We start from the raw sequence: 23,806 nt of genomic DNA, 5'->3' as shown, positions 1-23,806 counted from the left end.
CAACAGCCTGCCAGAAAGCAGTTCCATCCTAAAGTGCTGGCTCTATCTGAAAGCACATGACCAGGCAAAGAGACCTAAGATGGCTGTCTACACACCAATATTACAATAAAAAAATAATATATTTGTTGGTTCAGGAAAAGTTTTTATATTGTAGAGTGAATAATTTGCAGTGTAAACAGTGTAATTTAGAAATAAAAACGACACCATAAAAATCAAGACAGTATCCCTTTAACACTTAGTATGATGTAGATAGCGAAATTCTGGGACAATTTACAATTGGTTTTCATTTTTTATTATTTCTGGTTTGTGAATTTTTTAGCTTTTTATTCAGCAGCTCTCCAGTTTGCAGTTTCAACAATCTAGTTGCTAGGGTTCAAATTACCATAGCAACCATGCATTTATTTGAATAGGAGACTGGAATAAGACTGCATAATAAAGTACCAGTAACAGTAAATGTGTAGCCTTACAGACCATTTGTTTTTTAGATATTTGAAAATTGAAAAGAGTCATGAGAAAAAAGCAAAAAATTTAAAAAACTATACAAAACATGAAGACCAATTGAAAAGTTGCTTAGAATTGGTCATTCTATAACATATTAAAAGTGATGTAGACTATTATGGCTTCCTCGCAGGAGGAATAATGTATGGCTGTGTAAAAAACAAATATCCTGTATATTTATTCTAGACAGATCAGATGGTGTTTGTGCACCTATTTTCTGTAAGCCCAATTGAATGATTTCATGTCAAAAGAAGGCATTTTCCCCTTAAATATTCATACTTAGAAACACAGTAAATATAATGGTTCCTTTAAATTACCACTTAACACTGCAGTTACACACAAATATATAGATATAATCAATATAATACTATACTTCCCAGCTTGCTTGATTGACTCAATTACCAGCTTGTAACTTCAAAACTGCTATGGAGCTATTACATTATGGCCCATGATGCAGTCAAGTGTTGCCATTTTTACCAACACCCCTCCGAGAGAAATATGAAGAACGCCTGTCTCAATGCAATTTCAGCAACACACAGAACTACAAACAAACCTAGCTCATATCTGGGGGTCGACCAAAATAAAGTTTACAGGCATAAAGTAATATGAGTTTTGCTTTCACACATCTGACTAGTAAGCACTGCCTGCAGACTGGTTGCCAAGGGTTACAAGAACTGGAGTAAACACTGCCTGCAGACCTGTCACTATGGGTTACAAAAACGAAAGAAAACTTTTTATCCAATATTTCATTACCGCCAAATATCAAAGATCTCTAACCAACTTTGCATTTGTTCCTTAATGTTTACCCTTTTTTGTTTCAAATGAAATCATACATTTGTATTTTGTTTTTTAAGATCAGTGACCCTGGAAACCAAAAAGCTAATTTATTTGTAGAGTACATTGTTTTCATTTTTGCTTAGACTTAATGGGCAGGCCTGTTTGGATACAAACCCGACAACTGCAGGCTTTAGGAGCTTCTACACCTGCTCTAACCTCTGCCCTGTGTACTGAACTATTTCTCTATTTACTGCCTGCCCTGACCTCTGAACTTTGTACTGGACTCTTCCTCTATTTACTGCCTTCCTTGACCTCTGGCCTGACAACTGAACTCTGCTTCTGCCTGTGTCCATTTTGTCCATCATTGTTCATGGAACCATCTACTGGCTTTACCCAGCAATACATACCCCAGCTTGCGTACACTTAGCCTATCCTGACACTCCTGTTCACATTTCAGTGTACCCTCAGCTTAGCAAACATAAAGGAACTGCAATTCCAAGCTTGACACCCAAAACACAGACCTTCAAAAAACTGAAAATCGAATTGCAGTTTATTTTAGTATACTGCTACCTCACTTCAGTTCATTTTAATTTTCAATTTGACAAATTTTAGCAAAACATTACATTAATGTATGGCCTTTGCATCCTTGCTTGAATTGAAAAGCCTTTACATACGATTTGGCTAGGGGAGCACTCCAACATGCAACTGTTTGTCTTCATATCCCATGTTTATTACCTCTGTTTCAAATAGAAGTAATACAAGTTAGCCATACATATAGTATGGCAGTGGCAACAGATTAGATTTCGATTAAAATATGTGAAAAAAATTCCTTTGGAACATGCTTATCCAATAATAACCCCAAACACTTTGATTAGCAAGACTCACCCAATACATTTGTATTCCTACTTGGATATATATAAACATATGTTTATTTGTAGTGGCTTTTAGACCTATTAAAAAGCAATGTCAGTACTGTGAACTTTTAACGAGCCATTAAACAATTTGAATCTCGCTTGATTCCAATCTTAGACTAATAGATTGACTACAAGTCCCTTAGGCCTGACAAAATAATAAGGAGCCATTAACATAATTGGTACCTTCAAGGAAAAGGCTTCACAAACTGGTTACTGTTCGTTATGGCTCACTTTGCTTTAACACTCACAGAACAATCTTAAATTGTGAGGAAATGTTTCATTGGTATCCCTTTATACAGAGAATCATATATTGCAATTTAAAATAAATTATCTCTTGCTAGCAAAAGGATAAGCCAACTGTTGTAATAAGGTGAGAAGGACTAAAAGGCAGCAATCTCTCTTTATATGATTACAACTATAAGTTTGCCTTAGTTAACCCTTTCCATAGAAATTAAAGTGTGCAGAGTACGAGAATAGGAATAAGGAGGATTTTACAGGAAAACATGAAGGCCAAGGTTCAAGGCCTGCTCTGGGTGACACCGTATGACTCTATTTATCCCCTGGTGTCAGAGGTACCAGAATGAAAAGGCTTTTTCAGGGCATGGATTGTCTGTTCACAATGAATCTAATTCTGTATCAAAAGCACAGGGAGATAAAGCAGCTGGCTCCAGGTCACACGTCAAACAGAGCCATTACTTTTCCCTCTGTGATAAGAATAATGTCACAGTGGCTCTGCAGATACGCTCCACATTCCCTACAGTCCTAGCACCAACTCAATTATTTCAATGATTTCAAAGTGGCGAATAGAGGAATTTCCTAACTAGTGAGTGAAATTAACCCTCGTATTTCAGACAAAAGTGCAGCAAGTTATTGTTTTCATATATGTTACCTTTTACCTCGTATCGCCAGATGTCCAGATTGATCCCGATTAGGAATGCATTCAACTGTATAATGCTGGACAAACAATAAATCACACCAGGCAAGCTGTCAGAATAGTCATAGGCTACATCCTAATACTGTAAACCCCCCATTTTACGTTTTACAGGGGACCTTGAAAAAAGTTTGTAAAATTCGGGAAAATATAAAATCAGGGAAATGTGTTAAAGTAACTTTTTCTTCAAGTACTGAAAGGATATAAGCACAGCACAGGAGTCCCTTTACTTTGAGATACAATATTCACTATGTTAATAACAAGGGTTAAGCATTGCAGTGTTAATGTTACACTATTTGGGGCATGTGCAAGGCCTCTTTGTCAGTCAACTACACAACCTAAAGCAATAAGTGATTGGTGCAGGACTGTATAAGGGACAGACTAATTGGAATTGACCATTTACAGGAAGAACCATGGCAAAATATACATCTGGTTAGTATTTTAAACCTCTTTATTTCACAAATAATAACATTCATAGAGGAAAAAAATCAGGACCAAATTTTGATGTAAAATCCGAGAAAACATTACTTAAAATCAGGGAAATGTGCCCATTGAAATGCATTATAAATTGGTGGGACCACAAATAAAAAAATGTAAAATGCTGGAAAACTTTAAATCGGGGTAGTTAAAATCGAGGTTTCACCGTATTTCATATAAGAAAAGCAAAGGCCACCATGATGCAAAATAAGGTATAAAAAGCAATGCTACAAAGCATTTTATTATATTTAAGAGAAGTCCACACAATGACACAATAAGGTTTTTACTTTGTATAGTAGCTGGAGTTTACACATATATTGCTCAGAAAGTAAGTCGTAGGTTTAAGCATTTTATGAATTGACCACAGGATTATCAGTCTGAAGGGCCCCCCGACTGTCCATATAAATTGTACAGATTGTTGGGTGGTAAGGGTGAACTAGGGCAAATGGCCTATATATACAGCTTTAAATTTGTAACTGAATTGTGAGATACATTTTACTCATTCATTGGAATCTGGTTCTACTTGTTTATTATATACTACTGGTAGTCTTTTGCTATGTGACCTTTAACCTGTGGCTAAAACAGTTATATTTCCTGTTCTCTGATGCAAACCACTTTTTACCGCAGCAGCCAATCTCTTTCAGAATCTTTCCAAATTCATCTTGATAAAATACTGAAATAATAAAATACACCACCTTCCTATCAGCAACAAAATGTTAATATATATAATAATCAAAGATATATGGCTGTACCTTGACAGAACTTTAAGTGAGACTGACACCTGAAATATTGGCACCAACTATCAGCAGTTGGTGTGGTCCCCATATGAGTGGATCATTGGCTGATTTGTCCACCCACTCGGTAAGATAAATTGGTAAGATCAAATCCTATGAGGTTTATATGGAGGGTCAGATCATCTTGTTAATGTAGTCCTCGCCCAACTGGATTTTCAAACCTCCCGAAATATGTCTGGGTGATTTTCAACCTGACATTGGAAAAGCAGGAAGATGCACGGGCATCATACACAGACTGATAAGCTGCCATCTCAGTCTGGAGGGGCTGAGTCTGCAACTCTTATAGTCCAGTGTATCCCCAGCTTAATTTTTACCCTTAGCATCACAATTAATGGATATAAAGCACAGATTCCACAAATATGGGTGACCTACACAGAGCTTTGGGACCAATCTGAATGATATTTTGGGCTAAATTTGGAACCAAATAATGGAATAATATTTGCTTTCCTACACACCTAATCAACTGTAAAACTGTTATTTTAACATACATTAAGGGGCCAATTCACCAAGCTCGAGTGAAGGATTCGAAGTAAAAAAACTTCGAATTTTGAGTGTTTTTTTGTGCCCCTTGACTATCGAATTGGCGTAAATTCGCCTGAGTAGAATGATTCGAATAGATCGAGCGCAAATACGCTGTAACTATTCGCCATTCGATAGTCGAAGTACTGGATCGAGCGCAAAAACGCTGCGACTATTCGCCCATTCGATAGTCGAAGTACTGTCTCTTTTAAAAATACTTCGACTGCCTGTTCGATTCTATTCCCCAGTCGAATTTCGAGGGATTTAACCCTCGAAATTCGACCCTTGGTGAATTTGCCCCCAAAATACTTTATACTTTTACATACTTTTACAGTTAACAGTTCTGTGAATTGTGGGAGCCTGATCTAATTGATAATAAAAATCTATTTTTATAAAAATCTATTATCTATAATTCACAATAACTAGTGCCAGCTGTTGGTAGCCTGAATCCTGAAAGTGTAGAACTGACATTTTTGAACTACTGTTTGATCTACATCGTCAGTGTCCGACTGGCCCACTGGGATAACTGCAAAATTCCTGATGGGCCCAAGTGTCCGTGAACCTTCCTGCTTCTAAATATTTGGCATATTTCATGTCCATTCCTTATTTTTGTACCGGAACAAAGAGGCTAAAAGATGAAATAATGGATTAAAGAATGTAAAGAAAAGAGAATAAAAGACTAAAGAGATTGAGCTAGATGAGGAAGAAGTGTGTGTAAAGTTGGCCATAGACGGAACGATCCGATCGTACGTATCGTGGAGTTGTACGATTTTTGGACCGTGTGTGGAGAGTCCCGACATTTTTCGTCCGGCGGAGATCAGTCGTTTGGTCGATCGGACAGGTTAGAAAATTTCTGTCGCTTGCCGATAATATCTCTGCGAGTATTGCCGATCGTACGATTTTCAGTGGGAGACTGTCACTGGCTTTGTCAGACATAACTATCGTACGATTGCTGTCAGAGGTAGAACATTGGCTGATCTGTTCTTTTACTACTTTATTTGATCGGAATGGTAAGACTTTGATCTGAATGGTTAGTGGCGGGTCGGGAGATGGGAAAGTCCGATCGTATGTTGATTCGTACGATTCGATCTTTGCGTCTATGGCCAGCTTTAGTGTGTTTCAGGATTACACATAAGATGGAGTTCTGTATACAGTGTCTTTAACTGGGAGTATAAATTGATAGATTTCCAACTGCTCTGGAGAATAAGGAAGTTGGAAAATTTAAGTACTTTCAATTGCACTGTTTTGCACTGTTTTGTAAATGTTTGATTACAATAATTCTTTTAATTCATACTAATCAAGGTCAGGAGGGTACAGTATGTAGCCCCTTTAAGAGATGTAGCTTAAACATAGGTTGGTTGAAGCAAATAGGCCCTAAAACCTTAAGTCTAACCTGAGCTTCATTAATTAAACCTGATTACAGTGTCTGAAAAAATTCTAAATATTATCAATAGCAGTGTAGTGTACACTTTCTCTCTGCTTTATTTTATTTATTGTTTCAGCCTCAGCTTTAGTAGCTTTAGAAGCCGCTGATATCGTCCATGACCCAGTCAGGAACATTTCAGTCAGTGACTTGAAAAGTTCATCTCACCACATCAACTGCATTTAACAGCATCCAGCCAAGTCAACCAGAACGACAAATGTTAGGGTTGAGTGTGTGGGATGCATGGAGGATTAAAGAAGGGTATAATTGTGCTAAATCATGTGTGCCTGTGACACCAATGACCTTAAAGTTAACCGACACCCTCTTTAGCCAGACTCCATTGTCAAACAACTTCTGCTCAACTAGTTCAATGGCTTCACAATTGGAGATTGGCTTTCAGGCCAGGAAAGATCAAATCTTCTTGTGCTGTCATTTTGTTTCCTCTATTGTTGACTGATTCGTATTTCACATAAGGAATTTAAGAAATGAATAGAAAAAGGAAACATAGAAAACAATTTTGCCTGGAAGAACATTCTAAGCGACTTCTGGCTACTCCTGAAATGTCACTTGCATAAACAAGTGTACTCTTTACAGTAATATGCTGTTATAATTGCCTATTTTCTTTCTTATGTTGTGACATTTTTATGGAACAACTCTAGACTTAGTACCAAACTATAGCAAAAACTTAACTGCCATACTAAATACTGTATATAATTTTAAGTGTACATTTTACATAAGTACACTACAAAGTCTTAGCTACTGTATTAGAATAAATGCACACCAATTAATTTTTGGTGACTGTAATCTACATCTCCCAGGGCCAGAACTATGGGTAGGCAGAAGAAGCACTTGTTTACAATGCAACAACAGGGGGGCGCTGGGCAGGTACCTCTTAAATTGTCTTCTGCCTACCCCTAGTCTGTGTTTGCTCCCTTCTTTCATTCTCTCCTCCACTGCTCTCCCTTCCCTCCATCACTCTCCCAACCCTTCCCTCTATCACTCTCCCCTTGCTCCCCATCTGTTTGATAGGCGCATGCGCACACAGTCGTGGTCGGGTGGTTGGGTGCACGGGCACGGGGTTAGGAGACGGGTGGCCAGGTGGGTTGCCTAGGGAGCCCGACCGGCTTGGCCTAGCCCTGACATCTCCAATTCTAGACCATGTATAGCAAAATCACTTTTACAACAGAAAACTGTGTTCAGGGCAGAGAAATGCTGAGTATGCATTACATACATAGCATCTTAAACTTCCTAGGACCTCAGCAGTGGTATTCTGGTGGGTTTAGATAGCTGGCTGTGCCCTGTAGGGTTTGAAAAATTCTGAGCTTCTTATATCTATTATCTTTATATGCAATAACATTAGCATCAAGTATAATTTTTACCAGTTGCGCCAGTGAAATACCCCTAGTTCTGGCCCTGATGGGCAAATTCTACATTTAGACTAGAGCAACAATGAAGGATTATGGCACATCACTGCCACCTTGCAACTTACAGTAGGTTCTATTCCAGCCAGGGCACTATGTTCTTTCTGTGCCTGTATTTCCTTCCTACCCCAGTTTCTCCCTACTATCCAAAACCATAGGTTAGGTTGGTTAATTGGCTCCTACAAAAATTTACCATAATGTGTATAAATATGACTTCGACTGTAAGGCCCACTGGGGCAAGGATGGATGCCAAAGATATATAATCTATATAAAGAGCAGTAGAATACATCATCACTAAATCAACCAAACATAATAATGATAATAATTAAATTATACAAATAAATGACCGCTTGAGTAAATGAGTTTAGAAAGTATACTGAAATCAGGTGCATTTATATTATGTAGGTGCTGATAGATGTTTAGGTGTTACAGCTTCATAAATGCATTACTTGCAGAGGGGTGGTTCACCTTTACGTTAAATTTTAGTATTTTATAGATTGGCTAATTCTAAGAAAGTTTTCATTTGCCTTTCATTTTGTCTTTTTTTTATAGTTTTTAAATTATTTGCCTTCTTCTTCTTACTCTTTCCGGCTTTCAAATGAGGGTCACTGACCCCATCTAAAAAACAAATGTTCTATAAGGAACAATATGTATTGTTATCGCTAATTTTGATTATCATCCTTCTATTCAGGCCCTCTCCTATTCATATTCCAGTCTCTTATTCAAATCAGTGATAGGGTACTTTGGACCCAAGCAACCAGATTGCTGAAATTGCAAACTGGAGAACTGCTGAATAAAAAACCTACATAACTCAAAAACAACAAATAATAAAAAATGAAAGCCAACTGCAAATTGTTTCAGAATATCACTCTTCTCATCATAATAAAATTAATTTAAAGATGAACAACCTCTTTAAGATCATACTGACATAGAAACCTGAGAGAAAGACACTATGGGGGTTATCAAGGTCTGAATTTTTCCCGAAAATTACCTTTGCAGGAAAAGCTCAGAATTTCACATTTTTTCGTGAATTTTTCCCAAAAACTCCTCCGAAAGCTCAGAAAACATCATGAAATTGCCTGACACCCCCAAAAATCATTGGGACTGTTCCCATTGACTTTTATGCAACATCGACAGGTTTGAGATGCCGTGGTTTTATATTCGGACTTTTTAGCCCTCGGGGTTTAATAAAATCCGAACAATTCGTGATTTTTTTTAGCCAATTATAACACAAAAATTTACGAATTTTTCGGATTTCGGGGCATTTCGGGCATTCGGAGCTTAGTAAATAACCCCCTATATGTTCACATGCAAAGCTAACCAATAATTCTCAGTTGACTTGGATTTAGCAGGTCCCTCCATGAAAAATGATTGAGTTACAAAGCACCTGCCACCTTTTGTGAAAGCAAACGGTAATAGTTCCTACTTGATATCTTGCTAACGTTAAGTACATCACTCCAAAAGTCAATATTTCTTCTGTTTTAGTAGCTTTTTGTAGGTAAGAATTTTCCCATAGAGAATTTGTTTCAGGTATGGGACCTGTTATTCAGAATGCTTGGAACCTGGGGGTTTCCGGACAAGGGGCCTACTAAAAAAAATCATTTAAACATTAATCATTTTAAACCCAATATGATTGTTTTGCTTCCAATAAGGATTAATTATATCTCAGTTGGTATCAAGTGCAAGGTACTTTTTTATTATTACAGAGAAAAAGTAAATCATTTTTTAAAATGTGAATTATTTGTTTAAAATGGAGTCTATTGGAGATGGCTTTAAGTCAGAGCTTTCGAGATAACAGGGTTTCCGGATAACTGATCCAATATCTGTATCTATAAATGCACCATGTTAACCAATATATATTAATATGATTTTTTTTCAAGATTGTAAGCTCTCATGAGCAAGACCCTTTCTTCCATTTGGACCAGTTTGTGCTTCTGTGTTTTTGTATTTCCAAAATTGTACAGCCCTATTTGAAACAACATAAAAAAAAGTTAATAATACTATTATTTTCTCTTTGGAGGTATTGCGAAGCTCAATAACAGGATCATAACCTTGCATTCATTTTGTAAAGTACTTGGCTAAGTTCTGTCTGCTATCCAAAAAAATGTTAACCCTGCCCTCTAAGCCATTGAATGCATGTTTACTTAAGCTCCCTAGAAAAACATTCATATCATTCCAAGAGTGACTAAATGTTTTCCACCCTCATACTTCACATACTGTAGCTGGATTTCTTTCCTTCTCATTAAACAAAATACCACAAAAATAGATTATCATAAGTCTAATCGTTTTAAAGTCGATATAGCTTCTCCATTACACCTTGTACACTTTCAGATTAAAAACATACAAGATGTTCTAAAGGGTAAACATGGCCTTTTTATGTGCTTACTTACAGATTTAATTTATTTCCCTTTAAATGGACATTTAATTTGGAGGATATTGTTTATACTGTGTACATATTAGGACATATTATATCCAGAATGCTCCGAATTACGAAAAGGCTGTCTCCAATAGAATCCATTTTATCCAAATAATCCAAATTTTTAAAAAAACGATTTCCTTTCTCTCTGTAATAATAAAACAGTACCTTGTACTTGATCCCAACTAAGATATAGTTTATGTAGTGTTTAAATGATTCCCGAACATTCTGGATACTGGGTCCCATTCTTGTATATGATCTACTATTCATGCTTGGGACCAGTGGTGTTCCAAATGTTTTTTCTTTCATTTGGATCACCATATCTACTCAAAAACATTTACAGTTTCTGGATAATGGATGCCATACCTGTGTATCATAAAGTGTTAATGATCATGAGACTAGCGCTAGTATAGTTCACAAATACCATGCTTTAATTATTGGCTTTCTTTAAGTTCAGAATCCTGCAAACAATTTTGAGATTTGGGCTAATCCTCATCTAAAGCCTTTTAAAGCCCATTTATTGTGTAACCTGACAATTTCTGGCCTAATAGTTTACTTACTTTGCAAGGAAATACACAACATAAACTATTGTTATATGGTAGATAGATAAATAGTGCCAATTTGGCACTACCCAATGTTTTAATGTCTATGTTTCAATTTGACCAGGAGCACAAGTTCCCTGGGGCAAGTGAGAAGATGGGTGCTCAATGCTTGCAAGAATGATGCTCTGGGCTGTTATGGTTTCCAGCAAAGAGAAGAATTGGCCTTGGGTCTGAAGTGAGCAATTTTAATAACTGGAGAGTGCCTAGAAAACTGGAACCACCCCAATCAGTGGCAGGCTAAGCCAACTCAGCACCCTAGGGTGATGACCGAGGCAACTTGAGCAGGCGGTGGAAGGACACTAGCTAGAAAGAAGGGGTATGTGCCTAGCAAACCCACCTTTGCTCCCCAAGGTACATACCTCTTCTGCCTACTCCTCATTTCAGCCCTGCCCCCAACGATTAACCGTTAACATTACCTTTAACAGAGTTAAGGAAACACATCAAATGCAGGCCCAAGGTATTAAAAATAGCAGTTTCCTCTGGAAATCTGCAGGCTGATACAAAATGCACGCAGGTGAAATACATATTTAGTATATTTGCTAAAACAAGCACTGCTCGTAAGACCCAGTCACGGGGTTTCCATTTCTTGACAGAAGCTAAAATACAGAAAGCAGAGTGCTGTTTATCAGCAAGTCTGGGGAAATAGTTTTATCAGTGCTGATTTTTTTTCCTGCTGTCAGAGAATGTTAAAATGTGTGACTGTTACAATATGCTTCTGGAAATAAGTGTAAGTTTTTATTTCTATCTGCCAACAGTCACTGCTGCTTGTTAAAAAATAAAAACTGTTCTTCAAAGGCTTGCTGAACGTTGCACATTTATTAGTCTATCAACATCAGTTTAGCAACAAAGTTTTGCAGGCAGAATTGTTCACGGGTTTGCTGAAAGACAGCACAGGTTATTCTATACATATCTTAAAGAAGCAGTAACCCCCCCCCCCTCCCATAAACATACTTTTTATCTATGGTTTTAATAAAGAAATATCTATATCTTTTGTCATTTCAATATACAAGAAAAAAATTAAAACAAACCCAACTTAATTTATTGGCTCAGACAAGTAACTGTTTGCAAAGGACTGTGTATACAAATAACCAGTCTACCAATAAGACCTCTGCGGAAACATATCTCAAAACATAACGAAGGCTGCATCTCGGGGGTGATGATCAACCATAACCTGCTTACTTTGGGTAAGTCCGTCCATTTATGGCTGCAAATAAAAAAAAAGTCCCATTGAATGTTTCCAGTTGGGATTATACACTAGCTATTAAGGTCGGTTAATTAGGTACCAGCAAGGTTTAGTAGTCAGGTATAGCTATTTAATTGATTGATAATCTTGGTCCAAGAATGGGCAAAGAAAATGAAAAAGACATGTCAGAGATTATTTTCCATCCAAATATTTCATTTTATATCCATAAAATGTTATGACTTGTATAAGACATCTGTCTAAGAGACTAGGAAAATCAAACCCATGGTTGCCTATGAATATTGCTGAAGGATGCTGAGGTTTGTAGTTCAACAATAGCTGGATGGCCCCAAATTGGACACACTGACTCATGAGCCTGTGAGTAAGTGCTCCAATAGGCACAAAGCACATTAGCCCCCTTCTTTATGTCCTAATAAATGATGTTTTATTTTTAATATACTTTTGTTTGATTACTACATACTTTTATTTTTCAATTGATAGCACGCACCCATAGACTGAGGTAGACAGGGAAATTTACCCTTCATTCCTACTTAGGTGTGTGTAAAAAGTGGAGTGAAACATCACCAGTGATGTTGATTATATCAACCAATCAGACCTTTGCTTTTGTTTTCTAACTCTGAGCAACATCACCGGTAATCCTTCACTCCACTTTTTACACAGCATGATAAATAGACCCCTTAGTGTTTACATTTTTGAATATACTGTACTTGGTGCGGTGCCCCAATTCTTATTTTTAACGTGGGCACTGTACACTGCTAATTTTCTTTAGTTTCTATGCAAAAACAGGACAAAGGGTGCCCCAATGACATTGGGAGGGAAGGGCTGTAAATTCGGAGGTGGGTATTGGCCAGATTTTTTTTAGTGTTTTACAATGCTGAAACCTAAATATACAGTTTTAAACAAAACAGTCCCAATGTAAACCAAACTGTTTGGTTCAGATAGCAACCATATGCAGTGGCCTTAAAAACTATTAGCAGGCATATTGCTAGGGGCAAAACAAGTGCAAATTTGCCTGTCTTATACTACCAAATAGAAAGGGTTTCTGCTCTGTTTATTAATTGTGGCCTATGCATAAGATAACATGGCCAGTGTACAAGGGGACACTACTTTATACCTTCCATTGACTAGGCATAAAAACAAAGGCTTTGGTCCATTCAGACTCAGAGTCAGCAGCTTATTGGTCAGTCAGTCAAACCGATATCTACCAGACAGGTTAAAAAATCCCATTGGCTCAAGGCAACATCTGCATGTTAATGTCGTCATTGTTTAAAGGGTGTCAATGGGTACTCAGAAGAGACTAGAACTGAAATGGAAATATTGCTGAAACAATAGTATACCTATATTACTTGAAAAGGGATAGTTCCAAGCATATATATATATAGATTGATGTTTATGCGTTACGTCACAGTTAGAATCTAATACACAAAATTATATCCTTATAACTGGTGACTAGTGAAGTCATAAGTTAAAAATTGGGTATTATAATAAATAAAGTACCCCTTGTTGGAAAATATAAGAATATTAGAAGTAACCTTGAGTTCCATGACCTGTATATAAGCACTCGGCCTCCTGTTTTTATATGGTCATAGAGCTCCTTGGTGACTTATAATATCCTTATAGGCTACTTTATTCAATATATATAAAAATCCCTGAACCCCTGAATCCTTTGCAAAAGATTTGGGCAAATACAGATTCAAATCCAAATCCTAATTGGCATATGCAAATTAGGAGTTGGAAGGGGAAACATTTTTTACTTCCTTGTTTTGTGACAAAAAGTCACGCAATTTCCCTCCCGCCCCTAATTTGCATATGCAAATTAGGATTCAGAATCGGTTCGGCCGGCAGAAGGATTCGGCCGAATCTTGCTGAAAAAGGCCGAATCCCGAACCGAATCCTATATTTGGTGCATCCCGAATATATACAGTATATATAACCTTGGGCAATAGAATTACAAGTTTACCACCCCAGGGAAACATTATATGTCACCATTTAGAGACTCTACTGCTCAGCTAAAATGCACACAGAAATATGTGATGTTAGAAATAGTCTTCAGCCACATGAACTACTTGATTTATTTTACCTCCAGAGATGTTTAACTTTGTACTGTATATACAGCATGAAGTTAATATCCCTTACTATTTGTCAATTACAAAAGCTCTAAAATACTACTATTTTAATTTTAAACCCTGGTTTTATATTTCAGACTAAAATCTTAAAAATTTTCACAGATAGATAGATAGAGTTTATTCCCATCATCTCCAAAGAGTTATTGCCATATATAATGAAGATTTCTATATGCAATATGTTCTATCACAGCATTGAAACATGTATTTTGCCTGTTTTGATTCCAACATGCTTGCTTGGATATTGAAAGTGCTAAAATGTCATTTAATCCGTGCATGGCATATGTTAGCTTCTGTTTGTAATTACAATACATAACAACAGAGGTATACAAACACAAGTGCTTTAAAGGGAAAACATTCACATTTACTCTTTCCTTGCAGATTTCTAGCAAATTTGCCAATATCAACAGACCTATGTGCTTATTATTCTTCCATCCCTTTATCTGCCTATCTACAGTAAATTCCCTGGGCATAGCAAAATGAACACAATTACATTTGCAACAAAGAAAGAATGGCATTGCACTCTAATTAAAGCCAGAATCGACCCTGCCAGGCTTAATTTATTTGTTTCTTTTATTGTATTTGAACTAGAAGGTCTCTTGATAACATGCCATTACATCGGCCATTAAGAAGCTTTCATCCATGGGAAGTTTTCAAACCTTATTGTTTCAGTCTCTTTAACTGTTGTTATGTCTATTACTTGGTTTATTCCCATGGTCATTCTGCACAGCTCTACAGAATCTATTGGAACTACATAAATGAATTACAACAGAGTGATAGCAAGAATGGATAAAGAAATGCCTTCATCCTTAATATGTGCTTATTTAATGATAAATGACACTCATTTCATACTTGCACTCCATATGCCATAAAAAAAAACCCTTGAACAGTTATATTAAGAAAAGGTCAGTGCTAATTTCTAGACTAGAAGCTACCTTCTAGAAAGGGGATTAACCACAGTTTATTGGGATCATGAATGACTGTAATTTTAATTACAATGCTACATGTTCAAAAAGAACAGAATACCTATTAGGGTTAATTCACACGAGGAGATTTTGTAGCCTGGCGACTAATCGCTTCTTATTCTGGGCTACTATCTCCCCGAACTGCCTCCTTGTGTCTTCCCATCCGGTATAATGAAAAGTCGCCTGCGCTAAAGCACACGTGGCGCTGCGTTTTCCGAAATCGCCCAAAGTTTCCTTGTGAGGCAACTTCGGGCAACTTCTGAAAACGCAGCGCCATTATAATGGATGGGAAGACACGAGGAGGCAGTTCGGGGAGATTGTTGCCCAGAAGAAGTGGAAGAAATCTCCCCGAATCTCCTCGTGTGAACTAACCCTTAGGTGGGATAGGAACAGAGATATATGAAACTAACTGAGTTTTCTTGAAACTTGCCAAAAAGGTTCTTCTTTCCATTAAAGCAATGGTCCCCAACAAGTGGCTCGCAAGCAACATGTTGCTCACCAACCTCATGGATGTTGATCCCAGTGCCCTCAAAGCAGGTGCTTATATTTCAATTCCTAACTTGGAGGCAAGTTTTTGTTGCATAAAAAACATGCCAGTGCAAATAGGAGCAACCAATCATAGCCCTTATTTGGCACCTCCAGGAACTTTTTCATGCTTGTGTTTCCCCCAACTCTTTCTACATTTGAGTGTGGCTCAGGTAGAATAGGTTGGGGACCACTGCAATAGAGTGTTGAGTAGTAAGGAAAACCATATATATGCTACTATACATTTCCATTACTCAAGTAAGAAAACACCCAACAGCCCCGCACTGATGTATATAATTTCCAGAGGGGAGTTGCACAGGATTAGCCACCATAGTTAGCCTCTTTATTTATTTGTGGAGATTTACAAAACCAAAATTGAAAAAAAATATGTACAGTTTTTCACCAAAACAATTCATAGATCAATTATGGAGAAGTAGCAGTTCATCAATATAAAAAAGACGTACATACTGAGAGTGGACAACAGATGGTACTACACTGTGGAAACTAATCAGTGTCACCTATTTTTGTCGAAATTAGAATATGTTAAATTCTAAAGTCTGATACTGCATGAGAAGTTTTTGCCCTGCCACTCACAGCTCAGCTAATAGAACGTGGTCATGCAGAGGTGAGTTGGGGTAAACTGATGGAATGGAATTAATAAATTATCCTCACACGGTACACTGAGAGCAAACACATTTCAGCAGACAGTATGATGTATCTTACAGCCGTCATATAGTCTGAGTCAAAGATATAAATAGCTCTTAGCAACTTGTAAGATCTTCAATCATTGTTAAATGACTCTTTCAACACTTGGTATCTCCAATATCTTTCAGCAAGATTTGAGAAAGTCTAAGTAGTTTAGAAACATTGCTGTTTTAGCATAATGTATTATCATCTTAAGCAGACTTGATTAATGCCATGCAGCTCTCCAAAAGCTATTACATTTTATAAGATGTGTCATTCCCCCTTACTAAACGTGCAATGCAGGACCCGTTCAACAGTAATGCATTACTGATATTAACTTGTAGAAAAAAGAAACTTTCAGGGAGATATTTGTCTATATTATAAACAAATATCTGCTGATGATTTCCTAACACTATTAAGAGGTAGTAGAATGCTGGATTAAGAGTTACATCTACAGCCCTGCAGTCATGCTTTTATTTTCAAGTCCTTACTTTTCAGCAATGGCAAAACACAAAACAACATCATAAAGATGCTTGCAGCACTCTTTAAAAGACAGCATTAGCTGCACTGACTGGTCCAATGCAGTCCAATCTTTCTCTACATACAATATGTGTGCATATTTCTGTATTGGGGTTCTCCTTGTTGTCTACCCACAAGCTGACTTCCTGAATTTGAGACAGCCACATTGTATAAGGTGACTACTGAAGGACTGAAATCATTACTGCTTTAGCATTTAGTAAAATAGAAAGCAGAGAATTACAAACAAACTTCAGTGCAACCCCTCACCGGCTGCAGTTCTGAATTTATATGAAAAAGACGTTGTAGCTAAGTGAGTAGTTGAAAATAGGGTGGGAGCAGCTGAATACAACTCAATTAACAGAACAAAAAGTCAACACTGAACAGCTTGCTTGGCGGCAACATTCAACATTCTGCTAGACTTGCTTGCCAGGTATCTCTAACAGCCACTAGGCTATGAATGGAGAGCAATTCTAGAAACAGAAAAACTGCTGTGAGATGAAAGGTTTAAGATGTCTTGATCGCCATTTTTAAACTAGAACATACTGTATACTGTAACCAAACTCGCATCACATGTATTATTCCAGAACACAAGCAGTGTTTTAACTATGCAAATAATTATAGTACAGAAGGAAAGTTCACCTAAGCCATTATGAAATCCTTATTATTTAAGTACATAGATATTAAGAGTTTATTTTTAGGGAATGCCGCCTAGTTCCCTTCATCATTATCCCTCCATGAAATTTCACCAATGCACATCTTTCAATATAACAATATTTGCTTAGGAAACCCAATAAAAATTTGGAACTAATCTGAATATGAAAACTTTGAAATCCTCAGATTTTTTTTGTGCAAATGCAAAAAACTTGAAAACCTTCAAAAAGCTTGAAAATAAGATTTTACAATGGAAAAAAGGCAAATACCATTGAATCTACATGACCTCAATAGCTTTTAGATGGCAACATTTTGTATTAGTGTTTTGCATGTTTTTTCGTTTACTAAATTATTATATTTCCATGGTTTAAAGTAATTAATATAATCCACAATGTGATTATAAGAATAGAGTTTTTAGTAATAACCCTGGTCCGACCAGTTAAATTCTAACCTTTTGATAACAACATGGGTCTGACACACGTCAGTGCATAAATTACTTGAAAGTACTTTTAGAACAAAAGAACCCAAATTATATCAAACTACCACTTAATACAATAATCAACAATATTTAACTTTAAAAAATACAATTCGGGAAAAATAAAAAAAAATTTATTAAATTAGCCACTTAAATATACTCATTTAAAAGGGATTTCAAAGCAATTGTATGTAAAATTGTATGTTTTAAATTCTTGGCTTGTTTCCCCCCAAATGTCATGAACAATATTTCATAGCAAATCTTAAAATCTGCTAAAATATTGTATTTACAGTAACACAATGCTCCTACAGAGCACAGAAAAACACAAGCAACACTGGGTTAAAGGGTCGACATTCATTTCACACTTTGTTAAAGTATTTGCCACTTATGGTAACAGAGGACTTTTTTTTCTTCTTTCCCTCTCACAAAAGCCAATCTCTCCTTAATAAGGTGTGAAAATAAGAATTGTCATGTGTCATGTGCTTTCTAGTTGCAAACATATTATGGAATAAGGATGTTTTCCCATTCTAATAATTATATAGTCACAAGACTAATTAAGGGCACTATCATTCCCAAAAAAAGCAGACGTGACTTTGAATTGATTAATGCAATTTATTTTACACCAGTGGCTATCCTTACAAAATGTCAAATCTTTGCTATGGATGTCAAGAGAATTCCAACTGTGAAATGAAAAACACCACTTAATGGAATTAAGCATATCATCTGGTACCTTGTGCAATGTTCACATCAATGAAACTTGCTGTCCGTTAAATGAAATGAAAATTAATAGTTAGTAATTTACCAATTATTAAAAAATTAGAAAATATATGTGCATGTGGGTAAGTGTAACACACCAAGTCTGCACCAAGTGTTTCAGGTGTGTTAACAATATGTGCGTTACTTATTTCTGATTGGGTGACCGAGGTCCTTAAATAATAAAGAACTTGTATTTAACATATAGTAGAACCCCCACTTTTTAGGGGACCAGAAAAAAAATGGTGAAAAATCAAGGAAAATTTTAAATTAGGGAAATGAAGTGTGCCTGATATATAGCTGGGGGCCACAAAACAGATGTAAGATGAAAACTTGAAATCATGCAATGTAAAATTGTGGTTTCACTGTAATAAAAGGTGCAACAAATGCACTAGCACTAGGTTTCAATGGACCTGGGTGCAATTCTCCATCAAAGAATAGAAAATCTCAACATGAATATTCAACATAAGAAGACTTTGAACATTGCTTAAAAAAGTGATGTTTTGTTTAGTAAATATGGTATACATCATACCTTCACACACAGGACAACATTCTCCAGGCACTTTAACTGGTTTCAAGCAACTCTGGCCACAAGCTGTTGCAACACAGTGAGGCTCTCCATTGATACACTGGCAGAAGGTGCAGTCATCTTCTCTCCAGCGGTCCCCGTGACTTCTTATTTGTCCATTGGCGTAGCAACCTGCTGGGTCATGGACTGGGTACACAGGATCTATATGAAGAAGCAAATCAGAAGAGATGAGGGATATACCACTGGCTGAAGTTCACTGAGATGCCATATCCATCTTGCCTGTTGTCATTTCTAAAGGCTAATGGATATTTATAATACTTAGGACAGTTCTAATTCTAATGCTATGTAGGAACTCCACAAAAATACCATTTTGTAACACAAAGGATTGAAAAAATATACGTTTTGTAGACATCTATTTATTATCTGTACTTCTAAATATGTTCTATCTAGGTCAGGTACGAATTTCATTCTTTAATGCATTTTGCTCTTTATAAGGAAAATCATCTTCTAAACAGTAAAAATAATTTATTCTAAACAATAAAAAGGAACTATTGGACAATTTAACGCTCATTTAAATAGCACGCTGAGTGCCAGATGCTTGGAGTGGTATAAAGTTTAATAGATACAATATGTTGAAGCTTTTCAGTACATAAAGAAATGACAACCATCTTCCAAGAAGCATACACCTTTTATATTATACTTCATGTACTGCGTGGATATTTACTATTCACTTAATTTTTTAACTAGAGTCAATCGCTTTACACAATTAATGCTTTCATTTAGTCATTATAGAAATATCTGTGACTTAGACAAAAATGTATGAAATACACAGAAAAGTTGAATTAAACTTCCTGTTATGTTTGGATGCATCGGGCAAACACACCCTAACCATCTTCCTTTTGAAATGAAAAATATGTATTTTTAACTGTAACTCAGGGCCGGAACTAGGGGTAGGCAAAAGAGGCAACTGCCTAGGGCACAACGCTGTAGGGGCGCTGGACAGGTGCCTGTTCAAGATTCTTTTGCCTACCCCTAGTCCGGATTCACTCCCCTCTGCAGGTCTCACCTACCCCTTTTGTTGCTTGCTCCTCCCTCTCTCCCCTGTCCATCGTTCTCTCCCCTGTCCATCCCTCCCCTGTCCATCCCTCCCCTGTCCATCCCTCTCTCAACCGTCCATCCCTCTCTCCCCTGTCTGTTCCTCCCCTGCCCAAAACTGCCTCTCTGCTTCCCTGTTGCCTAGGGCGACCGGTTAGGTTGGCCCGGCCCTGGTGTGACTTCTAGACTTTCTTCTCATACTGGTCACAGTCTAACCCTAAATATATTATCCTGAGTGTGTCCGTGCCCCCTGCCAAGCAATTTGGCCAAACAGATTCATTCTCAGCCAAGCTGAACACCAATCTAACCAGTTACTCAATATGGTTCAGGCCACCAACTTATTATAAATATATATATAAAAATATAATTAAGCATTTTAGTATAACTAGGTTGGTGTGCTTCTGAATCCATATTTAAGGGTTTTCTTCTGCCTTTTCTATAGTGTTTAGGCAATGGAACCTGTTCATATTAATTACCTGTTCTGAGATATTAGGGGTCATTTATGAACCTTAGTGCAGTGAGCAAAGCAAATTTTGAGTGCAATCGCCATGTTTTTCCCCCAGAATTCCACTGTGCAGTCCCTAGAGGGCATTGAACCTGACACAATTTTGATTAAAACGTAATTGCTCTGGTTGACATCATTTGTGATGATCAGCGTGCAAGTGACCCTATACTTTAGGCACAAGTGCACTGTGCTCACTGACAGGGTGCTGAGGGAACCCTGGAGATACCACCTGGTCCCAACTGTGGTACCTCCAGGTTTTCTCTACTTTAATAGGTGCAACTGCGTTTGATTTCAAACAGGAAGTGCGAGGAACACATTTTGATGCAAATACCTTTAATTAATGGTGTTTTGCGAACAATTAACTGAAGGGAAATTTGCAGGGACACAATTGCGCTCAGAATTCTAAATGAGCCCTATTGTCTTGGTTGCTTAGTGGGAATAGGAAAAGATGTGCTCAGCAGGTGGGTGTTGCTCAACTCAAATAAAAAGAAGGAATCAGCAAACCAATTAACAACAAATTCTCCCTTAAAAATAAATAAATAAACAGAAGGAGGGTGGTGGTTTGCTGATTATGTTCAACCTGGTTGTCAGTAATATTTTGTACCTTTTTGAGTTTACAAAAGAAGTTATAGAGGAAGGAACCCCTAAAATAATCCAATAACCGGGCAGGCCAATATCTCTCTGGAAAGATATATATTTATTATTACTTTCAAGATCCTGTTATGTCATTTTCTAACTTGTGTTTGTCTAGATGTGCCCTGCCGTGAAGGACATATTCTGTGTTGCTTTTCAAGAGTAATACTTTTATTTTGGTTTTTCAAGTGACACACTTTTATTTTTGCTTCCTATTTGTAAAGCAGAGAGCCAAGCAAGCCCCCTCGCAAAGGCTTTATGTATTCCCTAAAGGTGTGAAGAATTCTCCTGTAACATTTACTTTCAACAATACTTCTTAATGACCTTTCAGTGATTTATTTTTATCCTCCAAGACATTCAGTCTCTCAGGCATCTATAACAATCACTGGAACTATTAATGCAGTGTAATGGTATAGATACCACTGTTGCAATGGTTTTTCTGGCCAGTATTGCTTTCACCTGTGCCAATATGTTAACAGATTGCAAACTCCTATTGAACCAAACACAATGGAAAATGGCCAGGCAAGATTGCAAAGGGTCATTTTTTTAGGTAGCCAACAGCCAGTAGTAAGCTAAGCACACACTGGTTAAACCCTTTGTTTCTGATTTATCCAATGGCACAGCTGGAGTAAATATGGTGTAATTTGTTATCTCTATAGGGAAACCTGAAGAAGACTTGGAGGCTGTTCGTTTTTTTAATTTTTAATTAACTTATAGTATCATTTAGACAGATGTAAATGTATATAGCATCTGCCAGATTGTTATCTCCTCATTACGATCATAAAAAACATTAAGGCTTGTATCAGCAGGAAAACCTAGTCATTGCAGTGCTGCGATTCTATATACATAGGATGAACAACACACTTCTTGTAATGACCCTTCCATTTTCATTTAAATGCGTGGTTCGCTTACTAAATGGTAGCGGGTTTATCAGATGTTGAAAGCAGCTGTTGCAGGCAGATGAGCAGCTTCTCCAGCTTGAGGAAGGAAGTGAGCTTCTATGTAATCAGACAGATATGCACACTGAAGGCAGATGTTAGAGGTGAATGAATAATGGAGCCAATTCCATCGCCCATGTGTTACAAAAGCCCATACAGTGTAATTAGCAATGACCATTTTTAGATTTCCCACTGGCTACTGCACTTGGCCCTCACTGGACCGAATATGTTTACTTGCTTCCCACTATTCTTTCTTGTTAATTTCTTTACTCTCTCAACTGTCTCATCCTTTATGTTGCTCCAACTGTTCAATTTTGTGGCGACAGATGGATGCCAGCCCTTTTTATTTCTCCCTCTATCCTACATCTATATTGGTTCATCTTAAAGGGAAACACATCCTATTTATAGGTAGTGTACCACCTCTATTAATAAACTGCAACATATGGGGTATAGCAGAATTATGGTAGGTTGCTCTGACACAGGAATTGATCAATAATTGATTGGGATTCAGCCAGGATTCAGACTTTTTCAGCAGGATTCGGCCAAATCCTTCTGCCTGGCCGAACCAAACCTGAATCCTTGCGTGACTTTTTTAGGAAGTAAAAAATGTTTTCCCTTCCCACCCCTAATTTGCATATGCAAATTAGGGTTCAGTATTCAGCCAAATCTTTCACAAAGGCTTCGGGGGTTTCGTCCGAATCCAAAATAGTGGATTCCTAATCCCTTATAAGAAGACGAGCACATTATGCATATAGGACCAAACAAGCAGAAAAGGCTATTTTAAACATATTTTCTTTAATGCCTAAAGTGGCTTTTTTAAAATTTATTATATAAAGAAGATGTAATTAAATATAAGATAACCACTATATAGGGGCTCATTTATCAACACTGGGCAATAGATTTTTTTTATGATTGACTGTATCAATTTATGTGCTCTCTTGCTCTATGATGTACATATATAATATAGGTGAACATAGAAGGACAATAACCATCAAATATGATAGGAGCCTAGTCTTTTGGTATACATACTGAGGTTGTCTAGTGGGACTTAAGCCTAAGGAACTGAGCACATTTAATACCCCAGCAAATTGATATTACAGAGAGAGACCAGGTGGATTACCACCATGGGATCTTGCTCCCCAGAGGGCCTTAATGATGGTATATAGATGTTCTTCTGCTTAGGAAATATTTGAGAAAGGTTTCTAATTGTTTTCCTAAGCAGAACATCAGAGCAGCCTCTTTCTTTCTCCTGACAACTTCCTTGACTACTTGGTAGTCAGACTGGTCACAAAATGACCAGCAGGTGGCACTGTTGGAACACAATTCATTCATATTAACAGTACATGTATCCCTTAATATCTTGGGGGAAAAAAATAAATAAATAATGAATGTAAATGACAAAAGTGCTTAGAATAACACTTTCATCAATAAAGGTTTA

General features: G+C 37.0%; 1 protein-coding gene across 3 annotated transcripts in view; it reads right to left on the bottom strand.

Moving 5' to 3' along the window:
* Positions 1–23,806, bottom strand: part of crim1.L (cysteine rich transmembrane BMP regulator 1 (chordin-like) L homeolog) — a 496,227-nt gene that overhangs the window by 126,915 nt on the left and 345,506 nt on the right. For all 3 annotated transcript variants that reach the window (XM_041562044.1, XM_018261588.2, NM_001170446.1), the window contains one exon: positions 19,201–19,398. In XM_041562044.1, the coding sequence (XP_041417978.1) occupies positions 19,201–19,398 (198 nt within the window). The remainder of the gene's footprint in view (positions 1–19,200; positions 19,399–23,806) is intronic.

Source organism: Xenopus laevis, chromosome 5L, assembly GCF_017654675.1.
Source record: "Xenopus laevis strain J_2021 chromosome 5L, Xenopus_laevis_v10.1, whole genome shotgun sequence".
Classification (NCBI taxonomy): domain Eukaryota; kingdom Metazoa; phylum Chordata; class Amphibia; order Anura; family Pipidae; genus Xenopus; species Xenopus laevis.
This window is presented reverse-complemented; position numbering and strand designations above follow the sequence as displayed.